The sequence below is a fragment of the Rhipicephalus microplus genome, chromosome 4, assembly GCF_043290135.1.
Source record: "Rhipicephalus microplus isolate Deutch F79 chromosome 4, USDA_Rmic, whole genome shotgun sequence".
Lineage (NCBI taxonomy): Eukaryota > Metazoa > Arthropoda > Arachnida > Ixodida > Ixodidae > Rhipicephalus > Rhipicephalus microplus.
Window position 1 is genome coordinate 8,538,181 of NC_134703.1, and position 25,368 is coordinate 8,563,548.

A 25,368-nucleotide genomic window follows, 5' to 3' on the forward strand; every position below is an offset into this window, starting at 1 on the left:
CCTCCTTGCTCCTGGCCTGCTCAAAGAGCCCCTCTCCAGCGCCCATGTTCTAGTTCATACACTCTGCCGCTAGGGCCGTAACCTACGAGTGGCGTGGCGTCAGTCAGCTCCCTGGCGTCAGCTTCACTACTTGTGGTCAAATTTTGACCAACAATGCACTCATAGTGCGTATTTATTATGCACAATTTAAAATTATTCAAAAACAACATACTAAAAGTCATTATTTATTTTTTTGCAATCAAATGGCGTGACAACGCATAGGCTGTCCTACACCATGTAAATCTACGCGTTCCCACGTTTGTCAACCAGTGTGCTATAAATACTTAAGCGCACTCAACAGCTTACGTGGCCAGCAATCTAAGGGAAGAAATAGTCACATATCGGCAGACAGTTTGCCACAGAATGCAGGTATTCTTATTCCAGTGCCGTCGAAACAACCGTAAAGTAGCAGACGAACAGGTTATAGATAGCGCCACCAATGGTGAGCGGTTGAACGAGAGCGAACCTTGCTATCTGAGCAGATCAGGAGTAGAGTAGGTTGTGCCTAAATGGTTGAATTTCCCCAGGTTTCATTTTTGCCGCCTGTTAACGAACACTTTTTGCAATAAAGTTTGCGTACGAATAATTGGTGTAAGTTGCAATTAAATCTAAATTCATATCACTGTGTTCTACAGTCGGAGAAGAAGCATCGCGAATATCAAAAACGTAATCCATTCGAAGCGGATTTGAAGCCTGTACAAGCACCGCTGATAGGGCCGCGGGCCGCGTAGCGCCAGACCAATGCCTCCTCGATTTCCCGTGCCTACCGGATGAGCGCGAAACGCCACTGATTTATGACGGCGCTGCCTACGTAGGAATAAGGGTTTTTGTACTTAACCTTAGAGACCGGCAATTTCAGCGTTTGCTACTAATTTTAGAGGATGTTTTGTATTTAAAAGTTGCTTGCATAATGATTGCGTCACTTACGCAGGGTTAATTATAATTACGTTTACGCCTTTCTAAAAGTTTTTACGTTATTTTTGTTGCATATAAGGTTCAAAAACGTAAAAACTTGTTTGAAGACGGCCACGTCCGCTGCACCGACACCCCTACTTGAGTAGCGCCGCCACCGTAGTTCCGACGACCGCCGCTTCCCAAGTGACCGCCGATAATCCGGCAGGCACAGGAAATCTAGGAGGTGTAAATAATACCTAAATACTTAAAGGCAGACATCCTTTAGGTATTATTGTGTGAAACTCTATGTTACAAAGAAGTGTGGCAGCTTGGGCTAGTTGGTATGACATGACGACAGTTGTAGCGCGAGAACAGAACAGAAAGGCGTGCCCTTGTCGAGATTGCCCACATGCGTGTGCAACTGAAGCAAAATACACCTTAAATATGCTAAAAATGTTACATAGCGTTTGCCTAGAAATACCAACGCCCGCCACAAAAATGTTCTATCACGACAACAGCCCCTTCAAGGCTAAATTTAGAATAAAACAAACTGCCCAGTTTCGGTTTCGTTACCATCAGTTCGCAAGGCGTCGCTCGCGTCGGTTCATCGTTCGCGAACTTCTTTGTAATGCGCTCGATTGGAGATGCCGGGTTGTGTTTTTTTTTAGAATAGCGTAATAGTACACCTTTTCGGCCGAGCCCTAATGAACTACTGTTCCAGTTGCACCGGTCTTTTTATTAAAGTGGGTTAGCTCGATCGGTGATCTATCGTAGGGAAGGGATGCAGTTGGCGAGCTCTCCTCTCTTCCCGAGGGACGTTCTAAATGGAACCGTATTGTGAAAGTGGTGCGGTAAGGGAAGTGTATGCATTCCAGATATGATGCGTTAGGAGGATCGACGCGGAGTTCCTACGGTAGCTCGTACTACCCGAACTTTTCTGGGCTTTTTCGATGTGAAGGATGCAGCAGCCGCACCTTGAAAATGCGAGCACGACAGCGAATGCCACTACCTCCAACAAGGTGTTGGACGTGAGTGCTACCGCTTTCTTTTGTTCAGCCGACGCGCTTCTCATGTTCGGTCGTTTATTTTCGCGTGTGCATGTGTGCACGTACGTGCACTTAAGTAACCTGCGAGCGGCACTTTTACGCACCGAGATTAGCGTAGCAGGACGAGACGCGGACAAACGCAGTTTTGACAGCTAGCAAGGCTGACACTGGAAGCGTACCGACGTGTCCGTCACACAGTTTGTCAGCTTGCGCACTGCGCCCATGCAACCGTCTGCCTGAATCGTTGCAGGAGCAGAGTGCGAGCATATTCGAAGAGCTTGTGGACGACGTCATACTGGGAGCCTGCTTCGAGCTTCACCGTTCTGTCAACTTGGGCATCTTATTTTTGGACGAAGCCACAGATGAGTGAGTCAGTGTTCATTGTTGATCGTTACAAACCGTTGCTATCAGTCTCTCGCAACGATGACGTGTGTGTTATCAGCTGCACCAATCTCATACTCGATCCCCCCCCCCCCCCTTTCTTTTTCTTTTTGCAGCGAAAAGAAATACGGTACGTACTCTGTGCGGTCAACACCGCTGTCCACAGCTGTGATTGCAGTCAATGAGACGCATGAGCCATTGCGCGTTTTTTTTTTCTTTGCAGAAATAGTGGATGAAGTAGGCTTGGATGTTTTTGGTCAAGTTCCTCTGAAGAAGCAGTTCGAATGCGTGTGTCCAAACTGTCAAAGAAATTTAGCTGCGTCGCGCTTTGCGCCACATCTAGAAAAATGTATGGGTATGGGAAGAAACAGCTCAAGGATCGCGAGCAAGAGGTGAGAATATGCCCCTGTGTGAGAATGGATTTCCCGGGCATGACTAAACAACTGAAGAACTTTCGCTAGAGACCAAACATTATGAGACTTAACATAAAAGTCGAGCACAAAAAAAAAAGAAAAAGACGAGGCACAGGAAAACAGCAGGGTAGAACATGGTTCTATCCTGTCTAGAGCGTTGCATGCTGTCTACTCTTTTTCCTCTGCCTAGTCTATTTCTTTTTTCTTTAATGTTTTTCACTCGACTTTTATATTTATACATGCACTAACTCACCCAACAAGGCATTTAATTAACTTATGAGACGTGTGTGTATATGGCTGCTCTGACACTTGGTTCCTCTACAGGATCGCAAACACTGGTAGAGCAGGAAGTGACGTAGACGATTATGACAATGACAGTGACTGGAACTACCTGTCTGATCGAAAACGTGAGTAGCGAAATTCTACCTTTATCTAATCTTAGAAAATCAGAGCCTGTTGTGCACTTGAAAGTTTCATCAACAGTAGCTTTCTTCATAATCTTCTTTTCACATCAGCAGCAGCTATTTATTCACGCCACGTGAAAATTTATTTTGGCTCATGGTGCAGTTGTGCAACTTCACTTGAATTAAGTGATATGCCCAGCTAAACCAAATTTATTTATGAAAAAGAGTGCTACTAATTATATATAAGGCATAGCATTACTATCCATTTAAATTGAAAATCTAGCCAATGTTCACGGCATTATTTAGACCTGCCTCTTCCCCTTTGCCGATAACCAAACAATAAAATAATTCAATCAGTGTATTTGCCTCAGGTGTCTTTGCTGTAATCATTAAGCAGGATTTTCCTAATATTTGATGCTTCTGGCTGCATAAGATGTTTTATTGTTACACTTTTAGTGGCACACATTCTTGAACGAACCTTAAGATCTCTGCTACATAGACAGTTGTTTCTTGTAAAGCAACGTTTCAATGATTTCACAGTGCAGCTTGTCATGCAGGTATTATACAGGTTGATTGCATTTTAATCATTTCCGCGGGACACAAATAGCTTGTGTCAAATCTTTTTACTAGATCTGCTTCAAATAGAAAAACAACTGGTATTAACACAACATGATAGCTGTGGCATAAATACAAATTGTTTATGATTTGGTGGTTAACTTGAAAGACTGCATACAGTTTCAAAATATCACAAGTTCTTTAAACATATGTGTGAGACTACCCCACAAGCCCTTTTGCATTTCCGTTTTGAAGCAAAGGCACTTCACCTTCTTTTTACCTTCAGCAGCCAAGAAAAGGAAAGATAAAAACTGCCCACGAAGAATTAAAGGAAAACCTAAAAATGGTAAGGTTTCTTTATAATTATTATTTTAATGTTGTTGAGTTTATGCATCAGTGTACTAATAGGCATGATTGAGCGATGTACTTGCTGTTGCAATCTCTCTATCATGAACCATCGTGGCAAAATCACAGAGTCAGTCACACAATTTCGCCCTTTATTCTTCTATCGTTTCAAGTAAGAATGCTTGGCATGTTTCCACTCTGTTCTTTCAAATGCAGCACTGAACTTTTCTCTTTTCAGGTGAACAAGCAAGCACTAGCAGCACATCAGGAGAGACCTCAAATAGCATATCAACTTACGAAAGCCTTTCTATGGGTATTGAACGGCACATATTTTTGTCTTTTTTTCTCTTTTGGGGTTATTTCATATGTATATGTGTGACACCGACAACACTGGTTCATGAATGCAATGCAATTTCATTTTTCGTTACAGAGGAAAGAAAGGCCTTGTTGACACAGGTAAGTTGTTTTGCTGATTCCTTAGCTGCTGTTTGCCTTAACCAAGATTCAAAAGGCTTGCCAAAGAAAACAATGCGACTGTATGATGACTCCACATTTTGATGAGCTACAGCTCTTTCGGGCATACTGTAAACCTTCTTTTAAACAACTGCATACATTTCAAACACCAGATTTTAAATGCGATAGCATTAAAGAGCTCATTTTGAAAAGCTTTCGGCGTCTGCATAAGCATCATTGGTTGTAAACAAAAAGTCTTGTGCATTACAGAAAAACTGATTAAGATGCAAATGAAATATATAATAAAATTACCATGTCTAAGTGAGTATCAAACCGCTTGCGTGCGAAGCCGGTGTTCTATCGCACAGCCATGTGTCTGCATTAGAAATCAGGTTTAAATAACTTTCTCTGCTTGGAAATGCAGTGAAAATAATGTTGATGCTTTACAAACACGTGTCTGGTATACAGGCTTCACAATACAACATCAAGTATCGCAGTAATATTGCATCTTACAAGTGCACGTTGCCATTAGACCTTGGAGCATGTAATTATTATAACGACTTTACGATTTCTTTAAACCACAATGTTACTCAACCATTACAAAAAGCACGCATGTTACTGCGTGTATTCCCATACGACTACATAGTGGCTGGATAGCAAGTTTGAAAAGATTTAATGCGCATAATTGCTCGTGGTTGAAAGTATACTATCCATTACACAGAATGCAGCCACATGCGAAAGCGGCACTGACACAAGCCACTTTCAGCTTTATTGATTACATTCTACTAATCCACAATTTAAACTTCTCGAGTAAAACCATAAAATTAAAAAGTATGCACTAAGAGGTTGAAGTATTCACTAGGAACAGGATTTCGCTATCACGTTCAACTCTTAAAAGCAAAGCTTAAGGGTCCCTTCCCTGCCCTCTCCTTCTCTCTTTTTTCCCCCCACTGCAGCTTGTTTTCAGTTGTGGCTAACCTTGGAGCTTTGTGACATTGATTCAAGTATAAGTGCCACAAAGGGTCATTAATTTTTGTGCTTCAATCTATCATGGTTCCTAATTTATGGCTTCGTGTCATTTTTTGTCATATCACTGTATCAGAAAACTGAGTAGCAATTGATCACTGCCTTACATTTCTTTGATGTTTTGAGCTGACACCCAACAGCTTTGTAATCTTGTTATTGATCAACTGGTGATTATTAAGTAACAAATGCAATTGAAGCACTCTTGTAAAACATGCATGCATATCAGTTGTCAAATTTCCATGTGAATAGCCTCTAAATGGACAGTAAAGTCAAATAACAATCTATGCCAGAGTGAAAGCTCAATGTATAACAATGTCTAAAACGGCAATATCACCAACACCAGTGCCGAGAAATTAATGTAAACGCACGAGAACACATGCGCCTTGTGTAGGTCATTCACAAAATGATCCCTATGACGTCAGACTTATCAACTACAAATAATCTCTGTAAATTGAGCTAGCTTCAATGAATTAAGAGCCGTCTGTGCATCAAGAGACGTAATAAAATGCTGCTTGTTCGTTTCTGTTTGATTCATGGAAAAAAAGAATCGTCAGACGTTACTTAGGGAATGGCACAAGTGGTTCAAAGGTTCGATTTTCACCTGGTTAAACTGGACAGGTTGTGCCATCTAGCAGGGCCCAGTTGAACAGAGCACGCATCTGGGAGGCCATGGCTAAAAATTGTGCAATGGTGGTTGTTGCTGCTGTGGCTCATGCTACATTCGTTCTACTGCTACTAGTGTCAGCGGCCGTGCAGTAAAGCCAGGCAACGTTGTGCTCCGCAACAATGATGTGAAACGGCCACTTTCGTACGAGGGATTTGAAGTGTGCTAACGCAATACAGACCGCTAAAACATTATTTTATTTCAAAATAAGCACTTCCCTGGCGCAAAAGTAGCATTACCAGGTTTCTGGACTGCTATTTCAGCAATCACCGACTAAATATTTGCCTTTGGTGTCCCTTTACGTAGCACTTGAAGGGGGCCCTACAACATTTCTTTAGCATGATCAAAAAATGCTTATCAGAAGTCAAGGCTCCTGGGAACACACAAGCCAAAAATTATAGCCCAGCACGCAGCCTGGAACTTGTTTGATTCTTAATGTCGACCAAAAATCGCTCGTTCTTTTTTCTATAAGTCCAGGGCCATTCGCCTATCTGAGCACTGCGAGCAACATTACCGTGGCCGCCCACGCGTTTGCTCACTATCACACTGAAAGCAAGCCACGCGTTCGAAGGAAAAATTTTTTAAAAAGTGCTCAAGGTCACGATGCATGCTGATAAAGAGACGTTTTCTGGCCCCCTCGTCGTTCCCCGCCCTGCGTAGCTCAGCTTGCTGCTGTGTTAAGAGAGACAAAGTGCTGAACGCATGTGGAAACTCCTCATACTTGATAGATTCTATAAAATTTCACAGCTGCCAGTTCGCGAGGCAATAAGACGATTGCATGCTTACTGTTCGTTGTCTACAAGCTATTTACAAAAATAATTTTAATGGAATAAGACAACATTAGAGTTCATCCAACCAAAGGACCAAGCAGGATTTCATACAGGCTACTCAGCAATATACTAGATTACTGTCAATCAGGTGACTCACAAACATACAGAATACATACAACCAACTTCAATACACACCCTTCATAGATTACGAGATGGCATTTGATTCGGTCAAGATACCAGCAGTCATGCAGGCACTGCGAAATGAGGGCATCAATGAAGCCTATATAAACACACTGGAAGAAATTTAGAGTGCATTCACAGCCACTATAGTCCTCCATAAAGATAGTGACTGAATCCCAATAAAAAAAGGTATAAGGCAGGGATACGCTATCTTTCCAATGCTATTCACCGTGTTTTTACGCGGTGTTTTCAGCGCCCTGCATTAAAAAAAGTTAGGGATAAGAGTCAATTGAGAATTTCTCTGTAACGTGCGATTCGTTGAAGACATTGCATTGATGAGTAACTCTGCGGATGAATTACAGCTCATGATTACCGAACTGGACATGAAAAGTAGAAAACTAGGTCTGAAAAGTAATATGCATAAAACTAATGTGCTACAGTCTTGGCAGAGAACAGTGCTTTGTAATAGATGGCAAGACACTGGGAGTTGTAAAGGAACATGTCTACTTACATGTAAGAAGGTATAACATGCAGAGAATCAGACATGTTTTAAAGAATGGAGGAAGTGCCAAAGTTGTGAAGAAGAAACTTGGGATAGGCTGAAACCAGATGTATGCACTGAGGGGACAAGGAAAGTGGGGTAACTACCAATATGGATAGGATAGTTAAAGTAGAGAAATTTTAATGAGATCTGCACTGTAGCCAGGATTACCGCGGCCATAATGTAAGCATTGGCAGTACCCCAGATGGACATTCCACCAGTAATGACAGAATTCAGGAAAGCCTTGGAGAGTATGCTAAGAGGCGAAGCTGGTGGTGAGGATCAAGTAACATGAGTTCTGCTAAAAGACGGAGGACAGATTGTGTTAGAAAAACTAGCCACCCTGTTTACAAAGTGTCTCTTGACGGGGAGGGTACCAGAATCTTGGAAAAATGGTAACATCATCCTAATTAATAAGAAAGGAGACAAGGACAAGGACAGTGGATCAACTGCCAATATAGTGCTCCATAAAGACAGCGACGGAATACCAATCAAGAAATCAAAAGGGTGTAAGGCAGGGGGATACGATCTCCCCAACGCTATTCACTGTGTGCTTACAGGAGGTTTTCTGGGGCCTAGAATAGGAAGAGTTGAAGATACAAGTTAATGGATAGTACCTCAGTAACCTGTGCTTTGCCAATGACATTCCATTGCTGAGTAACTCGGGGGACGAATTGCAGTTCATGATTACGGAATTAGAGAAGGAGAGCAGAAAGTCAAGTCTTCAAATTAATCTGCAGAAAATGAAAGTAATGTACAATAACCTCGGAAGAGAACAGCGCTTACAGCACTTCCGAGATAAGTAGCAGTGCACTTGACGTTGTAAAAGAATATGTCTACTTAGGACCGGCAGCAAACGCGAGACTGAAGTAACTAGAAGAATAAGAATGTGGTGGAGCACATTTGGCAAACATTCTAATATCATGAATGGTAGTTTACCACTGTCTCTCTAAAGAACAATATATAACAGCTACATCTTACTTGTACTTTCCTGTGGAGCAGAAACCTGGAGGTTTACAAAGAAGGTTAAACTTAAATTGAGGATGATGCAGTGAGCGATGAAAACAAAAATGATAGGTGTAACTTTAACTTAAGAGGCGGGAAGAGAACAGAGTAGGTCAGCGAACAAACGTGGCTTGAAGGTATCATAGTTGAAATTAAGAAGAATTGGACAAGGATTAGACGCGTAGCGTGTAAGCAAGATATCCGCTGATCATTAAGGGTAACTGATTGCATTCCTAGAGAAGGCAAACGCGCCAGAGGGAGACAGAAAGTCAGGTGGGCTGTTGAGATTAAGAAGTTTCGAGATATAATGTGGCAGCAGAAAGCACAGGACCGAGTTGATTGGCAGAACATTGGAGAGGCCTTTGCCTTGCAGTGGGCGTAGTTAGGCTGATGATGAATGCAATTACTTGGAAAAGTGTTACAGGGACCTTTTGTGGTTTGTAGAAGCAGCGTAAACTTCAGCACTTTATTTCAACTATGTTTTAACTGCATTAAGCCTATGGCTTGACCTGTAAGTTCATGTTGAGGAGCCACATTATCTCTCATTGTTCTTTGCTAGTAGCAGTAGTTTAATTCTTGTCAAGAACTTTTCTGTTCAAGTTGCTGTTTGTCTCTACTTTGTGAAATTTTATTGTGGCTAGTTTCCAGCCATATCTTTATACTACATTAAATTGTTACAATATTAATGAGAAATAACCGACAATGATGCCAGGGAAGGCATAGGGGATGTTGTTCGGAATAATTTTAATGTAAATGCGAAGAAAGAAAAGTAGACGAAAAGATAACTTGCGAGGACGAAACCTGCGGTGGTAGGTTTGGTCCCCACCAGCCCCAAGTTGTTTTTTCATCCGCTTTTGCATTACAATAATTTCTGTTCACATCCCCCTTATGCTTTCCTTGGCATCACTAACTGTTAGTTCTCATTGAGCATAAAAAACAAATAATAAGCCCGAAATTCGCACTTCTTTCATTCATTAACTTGCTACAGACCTTGTATGCAAAAGACAGTCATGCAAGAGTAATATTTAAAATATTTGTAGCTGCAAAAGTGTGCTTTTTTCTTGAAAACCATGAAAGATGGTAATAGCAAGACGACAGGCGATCATCCATGGTGGCACATGCCATCGTGCGTCAGCTGTTGTAGAATGTGTTTACATGGTCTCCCACTTGCACGTTGTTTTGTCTGCGGGGGTTGATGTGAAATACGCTTCATGGCATTGTCCGCCAAGCTACTCGCAGGATTCTCTCAATGTAAACCGTGTACTGATACACAAAATTCTTTGAGCCAGTTTTTTCTGAACAGCGAGCGATGCAATAGGTGAAAGTCTGCAGCTGCTGCGAAATAATGAGCAAAGGCTCATAATTTCGCATTATTACCACCAGTGCCAATATCCAGTGGTGCACACCGCTGAAATGGAAGCATTTTCCTCATCTGAATGCAAAATCGAAACACCTAGACAGCTGCACTCAGAATTAGCATTAGGCAGTACTCTAATTGTCTGTGAATTTTTTTCCTTTCTCTAACTTGTTTTGCTTATAGCGGTGCACTTTGTAATCACTGCATACGTGACTGTAATCTTCAGCGTTCCTGTAATTGGTTGATTTACTTACTGAACTTTTTGCTACAGTAAAGAAGGTTATTGATTGCATGAGACGGTCTTGTATTCAAGCTTTCTTAGCAAATGTGGTTTTATTCTTAAGTATGCTTTGTCAGGGCCATGAATATCTTTTTACAGCATGCCTTGTGGTAGTAAAATCATATTCTTCATTGTGCCCTTTGCTTCTAGATGTGCGGAGTGATCTCAGAGCACACGAAAAAAATGTGCACCCGTTCCCAGCGTTGTCCACAGCACACGGACGAGCAACGGAAGGCAGTCAGGCAGTTCCTTTTGAATCAAGCCACTGGGTACGAGTGTTTGTTTGTTGATTGTTGCAAACACTGCCATTACTGTGCAACTGAATCGTTTGGAACATGAAGTCTGGAGTTGTGTACCGAATGCGAAAACTAGCCACCCATTATTTTTTCCAGGAGTAGACAAACCTGTCAACCATGATAAATATGACTATGCGTTCGTTACCACATGCAAATGTATTTGCCTACAAAGCTGAGCTACACGCATTTGTCATTGTACTTTAGTGTGCGATCTTGAACTCTCTGCTGACTGCCTATGAATTATTAACTAGCAATGCGCATTTCCCAACCTTACTTTTGCTGTGCATTATTGTTTATTTATTTTATGAAATCCGCAATGGCACATGAATTACTAGAAAGCTGGGTTGCATGGAATGCTGGTTTGCATGAACCCCAAGATCTTCCAACCGGCAATGCTTATTCATATGTGTGTGAAGTCATTAAGATACACTGCCTGCATTGTCAATTTTCGGCAGTTGATGTTTCTTTCTGCTTTTGTACGTGCACTGATTCATCTTGTTGATCGACCGTAAACAGTTTATCTTTAAACAATGCAAATTATCAAAGTTGTACAACGTGATTGCGTACACTGGTCACAATAGAACCTGTATGCAGTTGATGAGCTTTTAGATGGATGTAACTGATAGTTCATGTCTGGCACACTAATTATAACACAGGAGAAGCACATCACCACAGAAACAATGTATGTAGGATGCAAATACAGTTGAACCCCTGTATAAGACTCTTATAAGCAGGGTGCCACATGTGCATTTTCTTATATTTTATTGTAGCCACACTGGTGTCTCTCATGCATCAGCATCTCATATGCAGGACTTCGTGGTAAGATCGAACACACAGTGCTTTTCATAAATTTCTATACTGCCAAAGCATGCTTATTGAAGGGCTGCATATTACAAGGCATAAATTAGCTACTCATGTATGCACGTGTTCATTCAGCAACTGGTGCCTCTTGTCACCTGCATCCCAATTGTAAACGAATACAGCAAACATTCAGTGGAAAGTTGTCAAGTCAAACAGCAAATATTCACCTACATTTTATCATAATAATTGGCTTGTGCGAACAGTGATTTTTGTCTAGTAATTTTCAATTGAATAGTACATACCACAAAGAAATATGAACATAATTTCCATGACCCTGCTAAGCTAGACTGCACTTTTTTTAAAACATGAAACGAAACAATTGCTATTCTTTCTAGTTGAATAGTTGCAGAATTTGACTATCATTAGAATGCTGGGGTAACCTGCAAAATACTGTACGTTTTAAAATTTACTATACTTAGAGCAGCACATCAGATGATATAACAACATTTGAAACTTAAATAATTAATTGATGCAACGGTTCTTCACCTTGGAAGTCAAGCTTCGTGGCAGTGTGTAATTTTCCTGGGTAAGTGCTTTCACGGCTTAGCATCTCTTCACTGCAGTGAAATGACCTTTACAGAAGGTTACATGCAGACTAATGTGTTTTTACTTGTTTATTTCGAATACTTGGAAATTTCCAATAATTTAATTTGGAAGCAAATTTAAATACAGTAATATTCATTCGAATATTCGCACAAGCCTACTAAGAACAGTGCATAAAAGAGCTTTCATGCTTTGCAGCACACACTCTACAGACACTGGTGATGAAGTGCACATTGACGTCGACACATTTGACGAGACCGACAACCATGCACTGCACGACACGATCGGGCAGATGTGGGAAACCGTCAGTTCCACCAATTCCTCCCCTGCAGATGGCAGCTTTCAGGGAAACAATGGTAAGTATGCACTGTTTCACTATGGCTAATAGTCAAAAATAGAGAAGCTTTCAAACATCACAAACAACCAAAGTTCTTATTAACGTGGCTTTTATCTGGTGACCTAGTAAGTTACCATATGCTGGAAAAGTCCTCGTTAGTGTGCCACTACCTGTTACCATTCATGCCTTGCTTAGTCGGGTATTTGTGTGAAGAGTTACAAATTCAGTGAGAAATGTTCTATATTTGCTTTAATAATTTGTTATTTGGTTATATTCACATCTGTTATGTCAAGGTTCGCCTTATTTTTTTTTTTTTTTTTCTTTGCGATAGCCACCTTGAGCAGCAATGCATGTAACAAAAATTCTCTGTGGTCATTTGTCATCGCAAGTTTTGTACGCGTTTCACATGCCTATTCTACATTACAAACTGTGTGCTATTGTATTTTTGCAATTACTTCTTTTTCAGTAATGTACCTACATGTTCAAACAGTACATTTAGCAAGAACTAGTGTAGAATAGTCATGTCGCAAATTAAGCTAGATTCACAGACATGGAAACATTGGTGTCTGCGATTCTTTCCACTCGTTCCTTTAGATATTAGCCAACTAAATGAACTGGCACTGCCAAACTGAATAAACCTAAAAAGCAAGCATTGAGTCGACTAGTCTTGTATGGTTGTGCAGTTAAACACCGTCCTCCATTCCACTACACACATGGAGTGCATTTTTATTTTCTGAATGAAACAAGGACTAATAACATTTTGAAAAGCGCTTTTCACTGCTGATGTGGCAAGGGTTGCAGGAAATGCAGCGAAAGCTAGGCCTGCCAGTTTTATTTTGTTAACTTAAGTTGAAAAATAATTCTCATAAACCTTAGGCACCAACTGGTCATGTTAATCGATTAAATTTTCAAAGGAAGTATTTTTTTTTCTGCAGCATAAAAGTGCAGATTGCACAAAATTAAGCTAGAAGTGTAATCTGGAAGCAACTTTGGCAAGGAAAGCATGCAGTAATGAAACAACAATACAGATACTGTGGGGAAATTAACTCCTGCAAGTTCGTGGTTTGCCTTCAATGTAACAAATAAATAAAAAATGCAACAGGATAGAAAGGTACGCTAGTTGGTATTTCATAATTTGAGCGCTCGTTCTATGTATGTCTTCTTTTTTTCGCGAGCATGTTCCTCTCGCACTCCCAGTTCGCTGATCAATTTTAAAATGCACGCACCCGTGCTTGAAAGAGCATAGATAAGGACAAACATGTGTTCTTGTGTGTGTGTGTGTTAATTTTTTGCACTGAGTTTATTTGCTACAATCACTAGCTCAACTGTCTTTCCAACATAATTTGAGATGACAGGAAGATGTGTTAAGGGTTGCTGGAAATGCAGTGAAATAACCATCTCTGGTTGTTCTATTGTGTTAATAGAAGTTGAAAGGAGAGTAATTCCTCACAAGTTTCAACATAAATGTTCTTGAGCCAAAGTGAATGAAATTAAATTGAGTTGCTTCTTTGATGCAGGTGCCGTGGGAAAAAAGAAGGACAAACGTCTACAGCCCTTCAGCAGCTCAGTGAAGAAACCCAACAAGTCTCGGCCCAGCAGCAGCAGTGGTGGCCCTTCAAGCGCAGCCGCCGAACCAGTGAGCTCCGATCTGCTTTGACTGGGAGGGGTGATCGTGCCTCAGTGCCAAACGTCTCGCCCGTGCGGTGTGAGGAATGCTTTTCACTTCGCATCTCGTTGCTGCAATGCCTTGGTTTTCCACAAGGAGGATTCTCAGCAGCTGCCTTCCTCGTTAGTCAACCAGTCGTCACGCTGGGAAAAAGCATCAGCCCCCTTGCGCTCTTCTGTGGTGTTTGCGGCTGACGACCACGTCGCAGCAACACAATGTGTATTTATGGCTGTGGTAGTTCCATGCCGCCCTGTTCAAAACTCTCCCTTTGTTAGTGCGAGTTGTCTTGCACCTCTAGCTATCTCCTCTCACTGCGGTTACGGGGCATTGTCATGGGTAGAAAATGGCGAAAGATTTGGTGGCTTTGTCTTTTGTTAAGAGCAAAGAAACGCAACATGCGTTCTTTCATTTTCAACGGGACGGCACAGTGTTCTGCTATATTTCGGAAAACTTGAGAGCGACATCTTTTGGTCATTCCCTCGTCTTTGTTGCAAAGGTTCTTGGAATTCAACAGCCAGTGTTCATTGGCAAAGGTTCTTGAAATTCAACAGCCTGTATTCATTGGCATTTGCATCCTTCATTTTTTTCTTATGTATATTGTTAATTGCATCCAATAACACTAGATTACCCCTGATCGGAGAAAGCACTGTCACTCTGCTAGGCTCTTCCATTAGTTAATGTCAGGGCCAACTATTTCTGCATTTTTTTCCTTTGTTCTCAATACAAAGGCAAGAGGGGATGGAAATTGTTGCACCTTGTAAATGTGCGCAGGGCAAGACTTACAGCTCAGGTGTAACAGCTTTTTATTTTTTTTCCTCCCTCCATGGGAAGAGGGAACAAGAGGACACTGGTTTTGTCTTCTCACATTTGTTTTGTCTGTGATATTCGCAGAGGCAACCAGCTTGTTCTCTCTTACTTCTCATAACAACAAGGTCACGAAAGTGTGTGTGTGTGTAGAGGCATGTGTGCTGTCGGGAATCTCTTGTTGTTGTAAGGGTGGCACTGTCATCAATTTCAGTAGCCTCTGTTTCATTGTTTTGTTGGTTGTCTTACGTTTATTAAGTTGTGTTTTTGTCTATGAGTACTGAACCTGTCCTCTTTCGTTTAAGTGATATTCCTTGGTGTCACTAGGAATAAGCTGGTAAATTGTGGAGGGTAGTCTTAACACAAAGGTGTTCAATGACCAGCAATCTGAAAAGGCATTGCTGCCACGTAAGATTAGGCTTCACAACTTGGGGGACACAATGTAAAAACAAGAGTGGCGCATTGTACTTGTTCTTCAATACGATGTGTGATGTGGATTGTGTTACACATTGCTCAGTATAACCAACAATTTCTTTTTTAACAGGAAAGCATTTTATGTGGCAGCAGTATCGTACTGGCCTCTAAAAGGACAAAACTGTGTGAGAAAAGCCTTGGATTTTTTTTTTTTTTTTCAGTGCATGTAACAACATAACCAAATACTTGAATGAAGCCGACACAGTGTGATCGTTCATTATTTCTTTCCAACTGTGATATGCACAGGAATGTGTTGACGTGGGATCATGTATGCTTGGAAAGGCATAAAGTGTGAATAAAGTTGCCTCATTTTGTACTGCCACCATGTTTGGCCATCCAGACGTGCTTTCCTGTAGCAGTAACTAATGCAACTTATCTCGTGGTTGCTACAGGGTCAAGCTAGGAGGCCAACAGAGATTAATGCCCTCAGCGATTCTTTAGCATGCTGATTTTGGATGCCATGCCTGGGAGTCGTGTGTTCACAGTTGTGCATTACTTCTGGAATGCAGTGGTAATGCAACCTTTCAATACCATCACATTACATTAACAAATATGAGGTTTTCATGACACACTGGCTTGTATTTCAGATTAAATTTTCCTGTGAAGCCACTATAATGCCGTCTAAAACTAGCCAACTTATGCAGCTGAAAATGCTGTTAGGAGTTGTGCTTTCATATGTCAACTTTAATCAAATGCAGTCATGTTTATGAAATGCAGCCATCACAAGATAAAACATGCTCACTGAAGAAGAATTGACTAAAACATAGCAACAACTTGAAAAGTGCAGTGAAGTTAGGTGGTCAGACAAGTCAACAGAAACAAAATTCAAATGACTTTTTGCATATATGGGCATACATTTCTACTACAACACAACCGCACAATGTTGAGTCCGAGAGTACCAAATGGGCAGGCATTACGTGCATAAGAAACATATCAGACAAGCATTTTTACCAATTATGTTTAAAGCTATCGAAAATATTGCACCTTACAAACTGTGGCCAACTAATTCACAAGGTGTAGTAATGAAACTTTAGGACACGAAAGCTCACAGACAATTCCTGAATTTCACAAAGAAATACATTGGCTGTAGAGTCACTTTTGTTGTCATATAAAATAAACGGAACAGTGCATATTTCAAGCTACCCTTAAATTATGTTGCAACTGCACGAATCTTGCCAATGTAACAGCAATTGCTCATAACTGGCAATTTACTCTAATTTCTACACTCTGTTTCAAAAGTTTCCTTCAGCACTAGGAGGCCAATGGGAAGGGCATTCAGCCCTCACATCGGCGCTGTGTTGTTTGCTGACTGAATTGTAGTTATTGTGGCTGGTTCATTAACTTACAAATGCAGTAAAACTATTAAAGAAGCAACCACACCGGGAGCTTGAAGAAGTGTGGATTTCTTGCTCTGGTGAAGGTCGGTAGACGCTTATGCCGGCGGATAACTTCACTTTGTGGCTGTTTTGTCTTTAACAGCGAAAGCTGTTATGAGATCACTTTTCGGGTCACGCGCAGTTGTTGTCCGCCGCCACCGGTGTCCGTAACCACATCGCGCGAAATTAGAAAAAAAAACCTTGCACCAATGGGAAAGTGGGGCTTGAACACGAGTCCGCTGGGTGCCAGCTCGATATTCTACCACTAAATTGTGCCGGTGCTTGCAACTAGTTGGCAAACTTGCTTTGGGCAGGCATGAACTAGCACCAATGGCATAGTGGGGCTCAAACCCGGGTCCGCTGGGTGCCAGAGCAGTATTCTACCACTGAGCTACACGGGTGCTTGTGACTTGTTGTCAAACTTGCCTTAGACAGGCTTCATGTCGGGAAAGCAATCGCGTTAACACGATGTATAAAGCGTTTTACAACAACAAAAAGACGAGTCGTCGCACAATGCGAATAGCACGAGTGGGCCGTCCAATGCTCCAAAGTATCACAAAAGCTTGTTCTTGTTCCCCTATCAACTGTGGCGCATACCACTTCAGTCATAATTCCTCATCGTCGTCAGCCACTGCATGAACAAATGGCACAAAATTCCTTTTGAGTGTTTAGCGGATACCACGCTTCTCAGAAGAATGACAAAAACGACGTCTCCCAAAAGCTGAAAAAATGCTAACACTTTATGAAAAAGAAGATTATCAAAGCATGAACAGGGAGCTTAATGAATTCTGGCATTCCTTATCACTTGACTTCTTGTCACGGTCTGTTGAAACAAATACGGTAGGTTCCTTTTTAAAACAGAAATGCATAAGCTTATCAAAAAGTATATTCCCACAGTTTCCGTTAAAGACCGTACAATGTCGCCCTAATTTAACTGTAAGCTAAAAAGGCTGAATAATAAAAAAAAACATTTCAAGCAATCAAGAACTTCCAACAACTGATGCGCATGGGTAAAATATTGCACTACAGCTACAGCTAACGCTACCCTAGACCAGACCAAGCGTTCTTTTTTTAATTTCACTCTGCCTCAATTTTCACTTAATAACCCCAAACAATTTTGTATGATTATCAATCCGAAACAGCATAAATCCTCCGTATATGCCGAAGAAAACACTGGTAATGTCATTCCCAATGCCGCAGTGGCAAACACCCTAAATTCCATGTTCTGCTCTGTTTTCACTAAAGAAATTCATAATTGCCTTCCTCGATTTTCGTTCTTAAATCACCCCAATATGCCTGAAATTACAGTTTCACCAAAAGGTATTGTCAAAATAATTGACTTTCAAAAGGTAACTTCATCTGCCGGACCCGATGGTATTAACTCCAAAGTGTTCACAAAAAAACCAAGTGCATTATTTTGTCTCATATGTTGCAACAGTCATTGTCATGAAGCACCCTGCCACAAGATTGGAAGTAGGGTAAGATTGTTCCAGTCCCTAAGAAAGGGCCCTGAAGCTACCGCCCGATCTCTCTAACCAGTGTCTACTCGAAAATCATGGAACATGTCATATATACCCTGTTATGATCGTCGTCAGTAGGCGCCATGCTGTCGCTGGGAAGCGTAGCCGGGCAGCGTTCCCACGCCTGGAACCCAGTTTTCTAGGAACCAGCGTCCAGAGATGACGGGGGAGCGGCACTCTTTTAATCCTCAAACAAGTAGCCGACTGGCCGGCTGCCTATGCCCACCAGGTATTGTCCCTGCTAGCCGGAGGATGAGACGTCGTGTCGCCACGACGCCGTGAGCCGTTCCAGAGAGGACAACAAAGAAAGCGTCTTCCTTGGAAGAAACGGCGGCCTCCGCCACAAAGTGCCCTGCTAATTGAGCGGACAGATTGGCGGACCGTTTGATGTCTGCTGTCCGGAGCTTGGGACCCTTCGACCAGCGACACACACACGACGAGGAAGAGCCCCTCTGGCGCCACTTTGCAGTGCAGTGATCACGACTCAATATTGGATGCTCACGTGGGCCGTGCATGCTCGTACCCCTCGCCTGTTGTGTGTGTGTGATTGGTGTTCCACTCAAGAAGGAGGAGCCCGACAGGGCTTATAAGGACGCCGCAGAGTGCGGGACGTCGCTCTGAACTGTGTAACGGTTCAACCACCACGCTCGTGGTTTGTGAAAACTCTCAACCTTTCTATGCTGTAAATATTTGTAAATAGTGCCATAAACCTTGTTTTGTTTTCGTATCCTCGTGCGACGTTCCTTCCCACCGCAACAACTGGTTTGCAGCGGTGGGATACGAAGCTACAAGTGACAACAACAGTCGGCCCAAGGGAAGCAGTTGGCTCGAGACATGGATCACGTATGGGTGAGTGCTTGGCTTTTCCTTTGAGTAAACCAGGTTCTAAAAGAGGGTTAAATTTTAGAACTGGTAGTTAACTTTGCCGAAAGACTCAGTTTCGCCGTTTCGGGAAGTTGTTTGTGGAAGTAGCGAGCACTCAGTACAATTATTGACTTACGGGAGCTGCAGAAGTCAGACTTGTTGCTGTTGTGTGAGGAATTGGGGATCGATACAAAGGGTTTGGCACGAAAACCCATGATCATTCAAGCGATTAATGATTTGGGGGCTGATGATGAGGAACTAAGTGAAGAATGGGACCTCATCATTGAAAGAAAGTTAAGAGCAGCTAAGATGGAAGGAAAGAGTGGAGACGAAAGAGAAGGCCTAAAGAGAAAGTTTTTCAAACAAGACTATGAGTTGAGTATGAGGTTGGAACCCCAGCAAGGAGTACTTCTCAAAAATGAGGCAGAGTTCGAGATGTCTAGGTACATGCAGCCATATGAGGTATCATGGGATATGGGCCTGTATCTTAGGCTGTTTGAACGAAAGTGTAGGCAACTGTCGTGTGAGCGAGACACGTGGTCTCAGAAGCTACTCACGGTTCTGCCCTGCGAGGCAGCGGATGTTGTTGCGCGACTCAGTGAGCAGCACGCGAACAACTATGAAGTTATCAAAGCAGAGCTGATCAGAAGATTCGGAACTTCTGTTAGCAAAAAGAAAGAAAGACTCGCACCGGAGTCTGAAAGCGAGGCGCGTCGCAAAGCGCCGGAAGTTGAGGCGCCTCATAAAGCGCGACAGGAACAGATTGCGCCAGAAAAGGGCCCGTGTATTCTCGAATGCATCAATGTAGAGCATGTAGAGAACGAGGCCTTGGCTGGTCTGGAGGTAGGGACGATGTCGAAAGACGCTCCTTGCGTGCATGAGGAAGGTACCAGCAGCCCTAATGGGCCCAGTAAGATGCTGGAAACCTCCTTTGTGCCTCAAGAGGACGTTTCGACATCGTCAAATGTAGGCATGGTTAGCGCAGTGGCTGATGAGAGCAAGAACGCCATGCTTCAGCAGTGCAGCGATAATACCGAGCTGGTTTGCAAACATCGCAGAAAAAGGAAGAAGCGGAGGCATTCGTCACTGCGCAAGCCTAGGACAGGCCCCACTCAGTCACAAGAAAGACGAGAGGGTAGGCCGTTAATCCGTTCCAGGAAACGTCAATGGTGGCGTTCCGAGAGGTACAAGCGGCGAGCCAGGTGTAGAGAGGGGAAACGAGGTGCGTTACCCCAACAAAAAGTGCGGTGGCGTTCGACGACTTCGGGAAAGCGGCCTTGCCCGAAGGATCAAAGTCGAAAGCGCAGAGTGGCTAAAAACCGCGTCGGGGCGAGCACAAAGAGACAATGTCCCCTGTCTCAACCCTGTTTCTGGCGTCCTTTTCAAATTCCTGAGGGGAACAGGACGAAGTGGAAAATGAGGTGTGACGGCAGCGCACTGCTTAGAGTATGTGCATTTTGTAGTCTCTGGCGTGCTCGAAAACCGCCGGGACTGCGACCCCATCGTGTACGATCAAAGGAACCATGAGAAAAGGGGGCGGTCAATATGAGTAACTTTTGCTCAGGCGGGTTAATTATGACTACTCAGTATTACATTGGAGATGCAGATTTCAACCAGTTTAAATTTGGTAAGTTACGTGATGCGGTGGAAAATTTGCAGAAAAAGAACCGCTGAACTAGAAGTGCTTTAATCACTAGTACGAAAATATCGAGAAGTTAGAAACAGAAAAGTGTTATTTTCAAGTGTTTTTAAGGTTTAGTGTAATGTCGTATGCCTTCGCTGTCATGTGGATATGGCATGAATTGGCACTTAAGGAAGAGATGTTAACATAAACCAAATAATTTCGTAAAATGATTAAGTTTGGCACAACACAGTGGAGTTGTCGTTGCGCGCTAAGAAAATTGAAAGCCATTGGTGCACGGTTTTAGCATAAACCAGTGCAAGTGTTGTGAGGTGTTTTAATGACTATTGCACCTAGGATTATTTTTGTGTTGAACACAGAGAATTACAACATAACGTAAAGATGAGCAATTGGACAAATTGTGAAGGATTAAGCTTTTGGTTAGTAGTGCCGTGTATTTTGCAATGCTGTAGAAATGAGAATAATTGAAAAACGCTCAGAAGAACTCAGTGTTTTTTCAATCAAAGGCGTTAGCAAAGGCAGGTAACTAACTGAACAGACCTGCCAGAAGGCAGTGTTTGTTACATTTTTCGTCGTTGTCTTCTTTGAAGAATGATTGATCGATTGATCATATGAGCAGATCATCAAGCTTTCTCTTACCGTTGAGGTAGACCGTTAGGTCACAGCTTAGGTTAAGCTTTCGGGAGGCTGGTGAGTTTAATGTCTTAAGTAGTAGATGGTTGTTGGCGGCCGTAGACAAAGACGGACGTTAGGACAATTGTAGCGCTTGCTGAATTCGAGTTTATTCAGCGTTCGCGTACTTGACCGAGGCTCTCCGCGGGACAAAGCCTACAAAAATGGCCTGGGATGAAAAGAAAGAAACTACCTTCTTAAAACTAAAGGCAGCATTGATCAGCCGTCCGGTCTTGAAAGCTCCCGATTACGACCGCGAATTCACGGTCCAGTGTGATGCTAGCGATCGAGGTCTAGGAGCCGTTCTATGTCAGGACGACAGTGGTAACAAGCAAAGCTGCGCTTTACTTGAGCCAGAATTTGGGCTCTCGTGAGATAACGTACTGCGCTTCAGGAAATGAATGCGCTTGCCTTGTGTAGGCTTTCAGCAGTTGCAGTGTTATCTCAGAGGTGCTAAATAAAGTAGGGACAGACCATTTTCCCCTTACTTGGCTGCATACCGTGACATCAAAGAACAGTCGCCTTGTGAGGCAGAGCTTGATTCTTCGAAAATATAATTTTGGCATTAGGTAAAGGGCAAATTGAATGGAAACGTTGACGCGCTCAGCCGCTCTTTCTAAGCCATTCTGGGGTGCTCTTGATGTATCAAAATTGATATTTTAGTTTTTTTTCGTGCATCTTATTATGGGAATGTTTAAGGTAGCACGTTTGGTTTCTCAGCACAAGTGAGTCCTGATAGTTTTGAGTGTGAGCATTTTGTTAAAGCTAGTGAAGAAAATTGGTTTGCCATCCCTCTTTTGGCTTGGTTTTTTCGAAGGGGGCCGAGTGCTTGCTTGTGCATGTGGTCGAGTTTCAGAAACGGTGTCGAAGATTCGGCAATTACCCAGACCTTGCCACAAGCGAAGGCCAGTTCCTGGCATTCAACTACTGACCCTTTCGTCGTCCCTGCGAGCAGTAGTGTTGACTCCTGCCCTCCGTGACTCGTCTGGCGAGGGGGAAGCTGTTATGACCGTCGTCAGTAGGCGCCATGCTGTCGCTGGGAAGCGTAGCCGGGCAGCGTTCCCACGCCTGTAACCCAGTTTTCTAGGAACCAGCGTCCAGAGATGACGGGGGAGCGGCACTCTTTTAATCCTCAAACAAGTAGCCGACTGGCCGGCTGCCTATGCCCACCAGGTATTGTCCCTGCTAGCCGGAGGATGAGACGTCGTGTCGCCACGACGCCGTGAGCCGTTCCAGAGAGGACAACAAAGAAAGCGTCTTCCTTGGAAGAAACGGCGGCCTCCGCCACAAAGTGCCCTGCTAATTGAGCGGACAGATTGGCGGACCGTTTGATGTCTGCTGTCCGGAGCTTGGGACCCTTCGACCAGCGACACACACACGACGAGGAAGAGCCCCTCTGGCGCCACTTTGCAGTGCAGTGATCACGACTCAATATTGGATGCTCACGTGGGCCGTGCATGCTCGTACCCCTCGCCTGTTGTGTGTGTGTGATTGGTGTTCCACTCAAGAAGGAGGAGCCCGACAGGGCTTATAAGGACGCCGCAGAGTGCGGGACGTCGCTCTGAACTGTGTAACGGTTCAACCACCACGCTCGTGGTTTGTGAAAACTCTCAACCTTTCTATGCTGTAAAAATTTGTAAATAGTGCCATAAACCTGTTTGTTTTTTTGTATCCCCATCTTGTAAGCGCTCGTTTCCTCAACCCGAAGCTACACCACGCTACCACAGAAGACCGGGCAGCCCCCGATCTGCAACAACTGGTGAACAGCGCCGAGATCCGCAACAACGGGTCCTCAGTGCTGGGAGCCGCAACAACCCATACTGTCAATTTTCTAAATTCTGCGAACTTCTGTAATCAAGGTCAGCATGGGTTTCAAAAGCTTTTTTCCTGCAAAACCCAACTTGCACTTTTTCTCCGCGATATCTATGTTGGCCTGGATCGGAACATACCTGTAGACGCACTTTTCACCGATTTCGAAAAAGCTTTCGATAAGGTACCACATAAAGGCTTGCTATTGAAACTTTCGCGACTTTTGTTTTTCGTTGGATTAAGGAGTTCCTCACTAACCAACAGTAATTTGTGCATGCCAATAATTCATCATCAACTTCATCCCCTGTCTTATCCGGAGTAACACAAGGCATTGTATTGGGTCCACTCCTTTTCCTCATTTACATGAACCATCTCCCCAGCAACACTTCTTCAAACATAACGCCTATTCGCCGATGACTGCGTCATTTATCACCCGATCATCAACGTCACCGATAACGTAGCGCTCCAAAACGACTTACTAAAATTCGATAAATGGTGTAATGATCGGTTAATTAAGGTGAACACTAACAAAAACGATAAATGGTGTAGAGATTGGTTAATGGTGGTGAACACTAACGAAACATCCCTGGTTTCATTTAATAGATGGCATGCCTACCCGGTATTCAAATATTCTCTTAACGGCAGTTTCATCTCCTCAGAACCTAGGGCTAAGTAATTGGGTATTACTCTTCATAACCACCTCGCTTGGGCTACTCACATTACCAATATTACGAACGCCGCTAATCATACTTTAGGCTATCTTAAGCAAAATCTAACACATGCATCTCCTCCAGTGAAATTGCTAGCTTATAAAAACAAATTCGACCTAAATTAGACTATGCGTGTTCCGTCTGAGATACCCCCGATTGCGTTTTAACCTATCTAATAGAATCAGTACAAAACCAAGTGGTGACATTTATTTATTCTGATTATTCTTACACGACTAGTGTAACTAACTTAAAGAAAAAGGCAGGTCTAACTACTCTTCAGACTCCGCGCAAAATCGCAAGGCTTTGACAAGTTTTTTCCAAGTCCTACGCAAGTGTTCTCCCATCAATCCAGCTCATCGCATCTCTCAACGCATCAGCCATGATAAAGCCGTCCCCGTGCCTGCACTGCCACGCATCTGCAATCATACTTTGTCAAGACTGCCATCTACTGGAACAATCTTCCCCCAGAAATCGTCTTTCACACCAGCCATGCTAATTTCAAGAACTACGTCGAGTCACACTTCGTAAATATTAACTAACCTCTTTGTTTTTCCTACTCCTCATGCAAAACCCTGTGATGTGTACAAGGTCCTTGAGCTATTTTCTATAAATACATAAATAAATCTCTCGAGCTAGAGCAGCAGAGGTCGCTAGGAGCTTTCGGAACATGGAAGAGATTACCCACCTTTATTTTATTTTTATCGGCTCAAACAAGTGTTGATAGAACAACAACATGTCTGACAATTGGCCACTCGTTATTTGGCAATAAACAGTGCTTAGGTGCCCTTGCGATATTTGAATGCAGCAATATAGATCGCAAGCAATGGAAGGTGCAAATGAAGCTTTATTTTGGTCTCATTCATAGAAATGTAATGAGTTAGATAGGCACTTCGTCGTTTAGTTTTAAAAACCCAAAGTGTGAATGGACGGCTGCTTCAGAGTTGGTTCCAAAGAAAAAAAGAAAAAAAAAGGAGATAAAGTTATTGCAGTCTACCTTATGTGTTCCGCTTCGCTAACAAGAGCTGCTCGAAAGAGGTGCTTCGGAGCAACACTGTTTATATACGGGCAAAATTGTAGTAGGCGTACTGCTTATAAATGTACCATGCTTGTAATCAGCTAATCCATTTTAAATACACTGCTTCATTGTTAAATCAAGGCTCTGATTAATGTTTAAAGTTTGAAAAACAGTAAGCAGACGAAAACGTGTTCTATATTTTTCCAAAGACATTATTCCACTCCCATTCCATTCCGAGGTCGTGAAAATATGGAATGATTTGAAGTCATTCCATTTCTGGAGTGGCAACTGCGGAACATTGGTTCAGAGTTAATATTTATAAGATACATATGATGTTGCAAGTGAACAGAACAGCTTCACATCCACTGTGTGAGGGGGTCACATGCTTTTTGTCACTTGAGGTTTTAAATTGTAAATGCTTGTTGG

At 42.8% G+C, this 25,368-nt stretch overlaps 2 protein-coding genes across 3 annotated transcripts in view; one reads left to right on the forward strand and one right to left on the reverse strand.

Annotated features, from left to right (window-relative positions):
• Window positions 1-1,534: 1,534 nt before the first annotated feature.
• Window positions 1,535-15,656, forward strand: LOC119171629 (SAGA associated factor 11kDa). Of its 2 annotated transcripts, none has more exons than XM_037422414.2 (11): window positions 1,535-1,961; window positions 2,230-2,345; window positions 2,477-2,490; window positions 2,584-2,752; window positions 3,098-3,180; window positions 4,022-4,078; window positions 4,316-4,390; window positions 4,508-4,533; window positions 10,504-10,622; window positions 12,252-12,409; window positions 13,908-15,656. In XM_037422414.2, the coding sequence occupies exons 1-11, from the start codon at window positions 1,893-1,895 to the stop codon at window positions 14,045-14,047; spliced, it is 1,026 nt and encodes a 341-aa protein (XP_037278311.2). In that variant the 5' UTR covers window positions 1,535-1,892; the 3' UTR covers window positions 14,048-15,656. The 2 variants fall into 2 exon arrangements, with proteins under 2 accessions (XP_037278311.2, XP_037278310.2); XM_037422413.2 differs by having other exon boundaries at window positions 1,536-1,961; window positions 4,019-4,078.
• A 341-nt stretch (window positions 15,657-15,997) lies between these two features.
• Window positions 15,998-25,368, reverse strand: part of LOC119171628 (Hus1-like checkpoint clamp component) — a 93,850-nt gene continuing 84,479 nt past the window's right edge. The window contains exon 8 of the mRNA XM_075892137.1: window positions 15,998-17,341. Within this exon, the coding sequence (XP_075748252.1) occupies window positions 17,316-17,341 (26 nt within the window). The 3' untranslated portion in view covers window positions 15,998-17,315. The remainder of the gene's footprint in view (window positions 17,342-25,368) is intronic.

Bases quoted from the DNA above. Each gene is read 5' to 3' on its own strand.
- LOC119171629 (XM_037422413.2), top strand. From the start codon at position 1,893: ATGCAGCAGCCGCACCTTGAAAATGCGAGCACGACAGCGAATGCCACT. The intron at 3,181-4,018 runs GTGAGTAGCGAA...TTTTACCTTCAG, and splicing joins CTACCTGTCTGATCGAAAAC to CAGCCAAGAAAAGGAAAGAT. The intron at 4,079-4,315 runs GTAAGGTTTCTT...TTCTCTTTTCAG, and splicing joins TAAAGGAAAACCTAAAAATG to GTGAACAAGCAAGCACTAGC.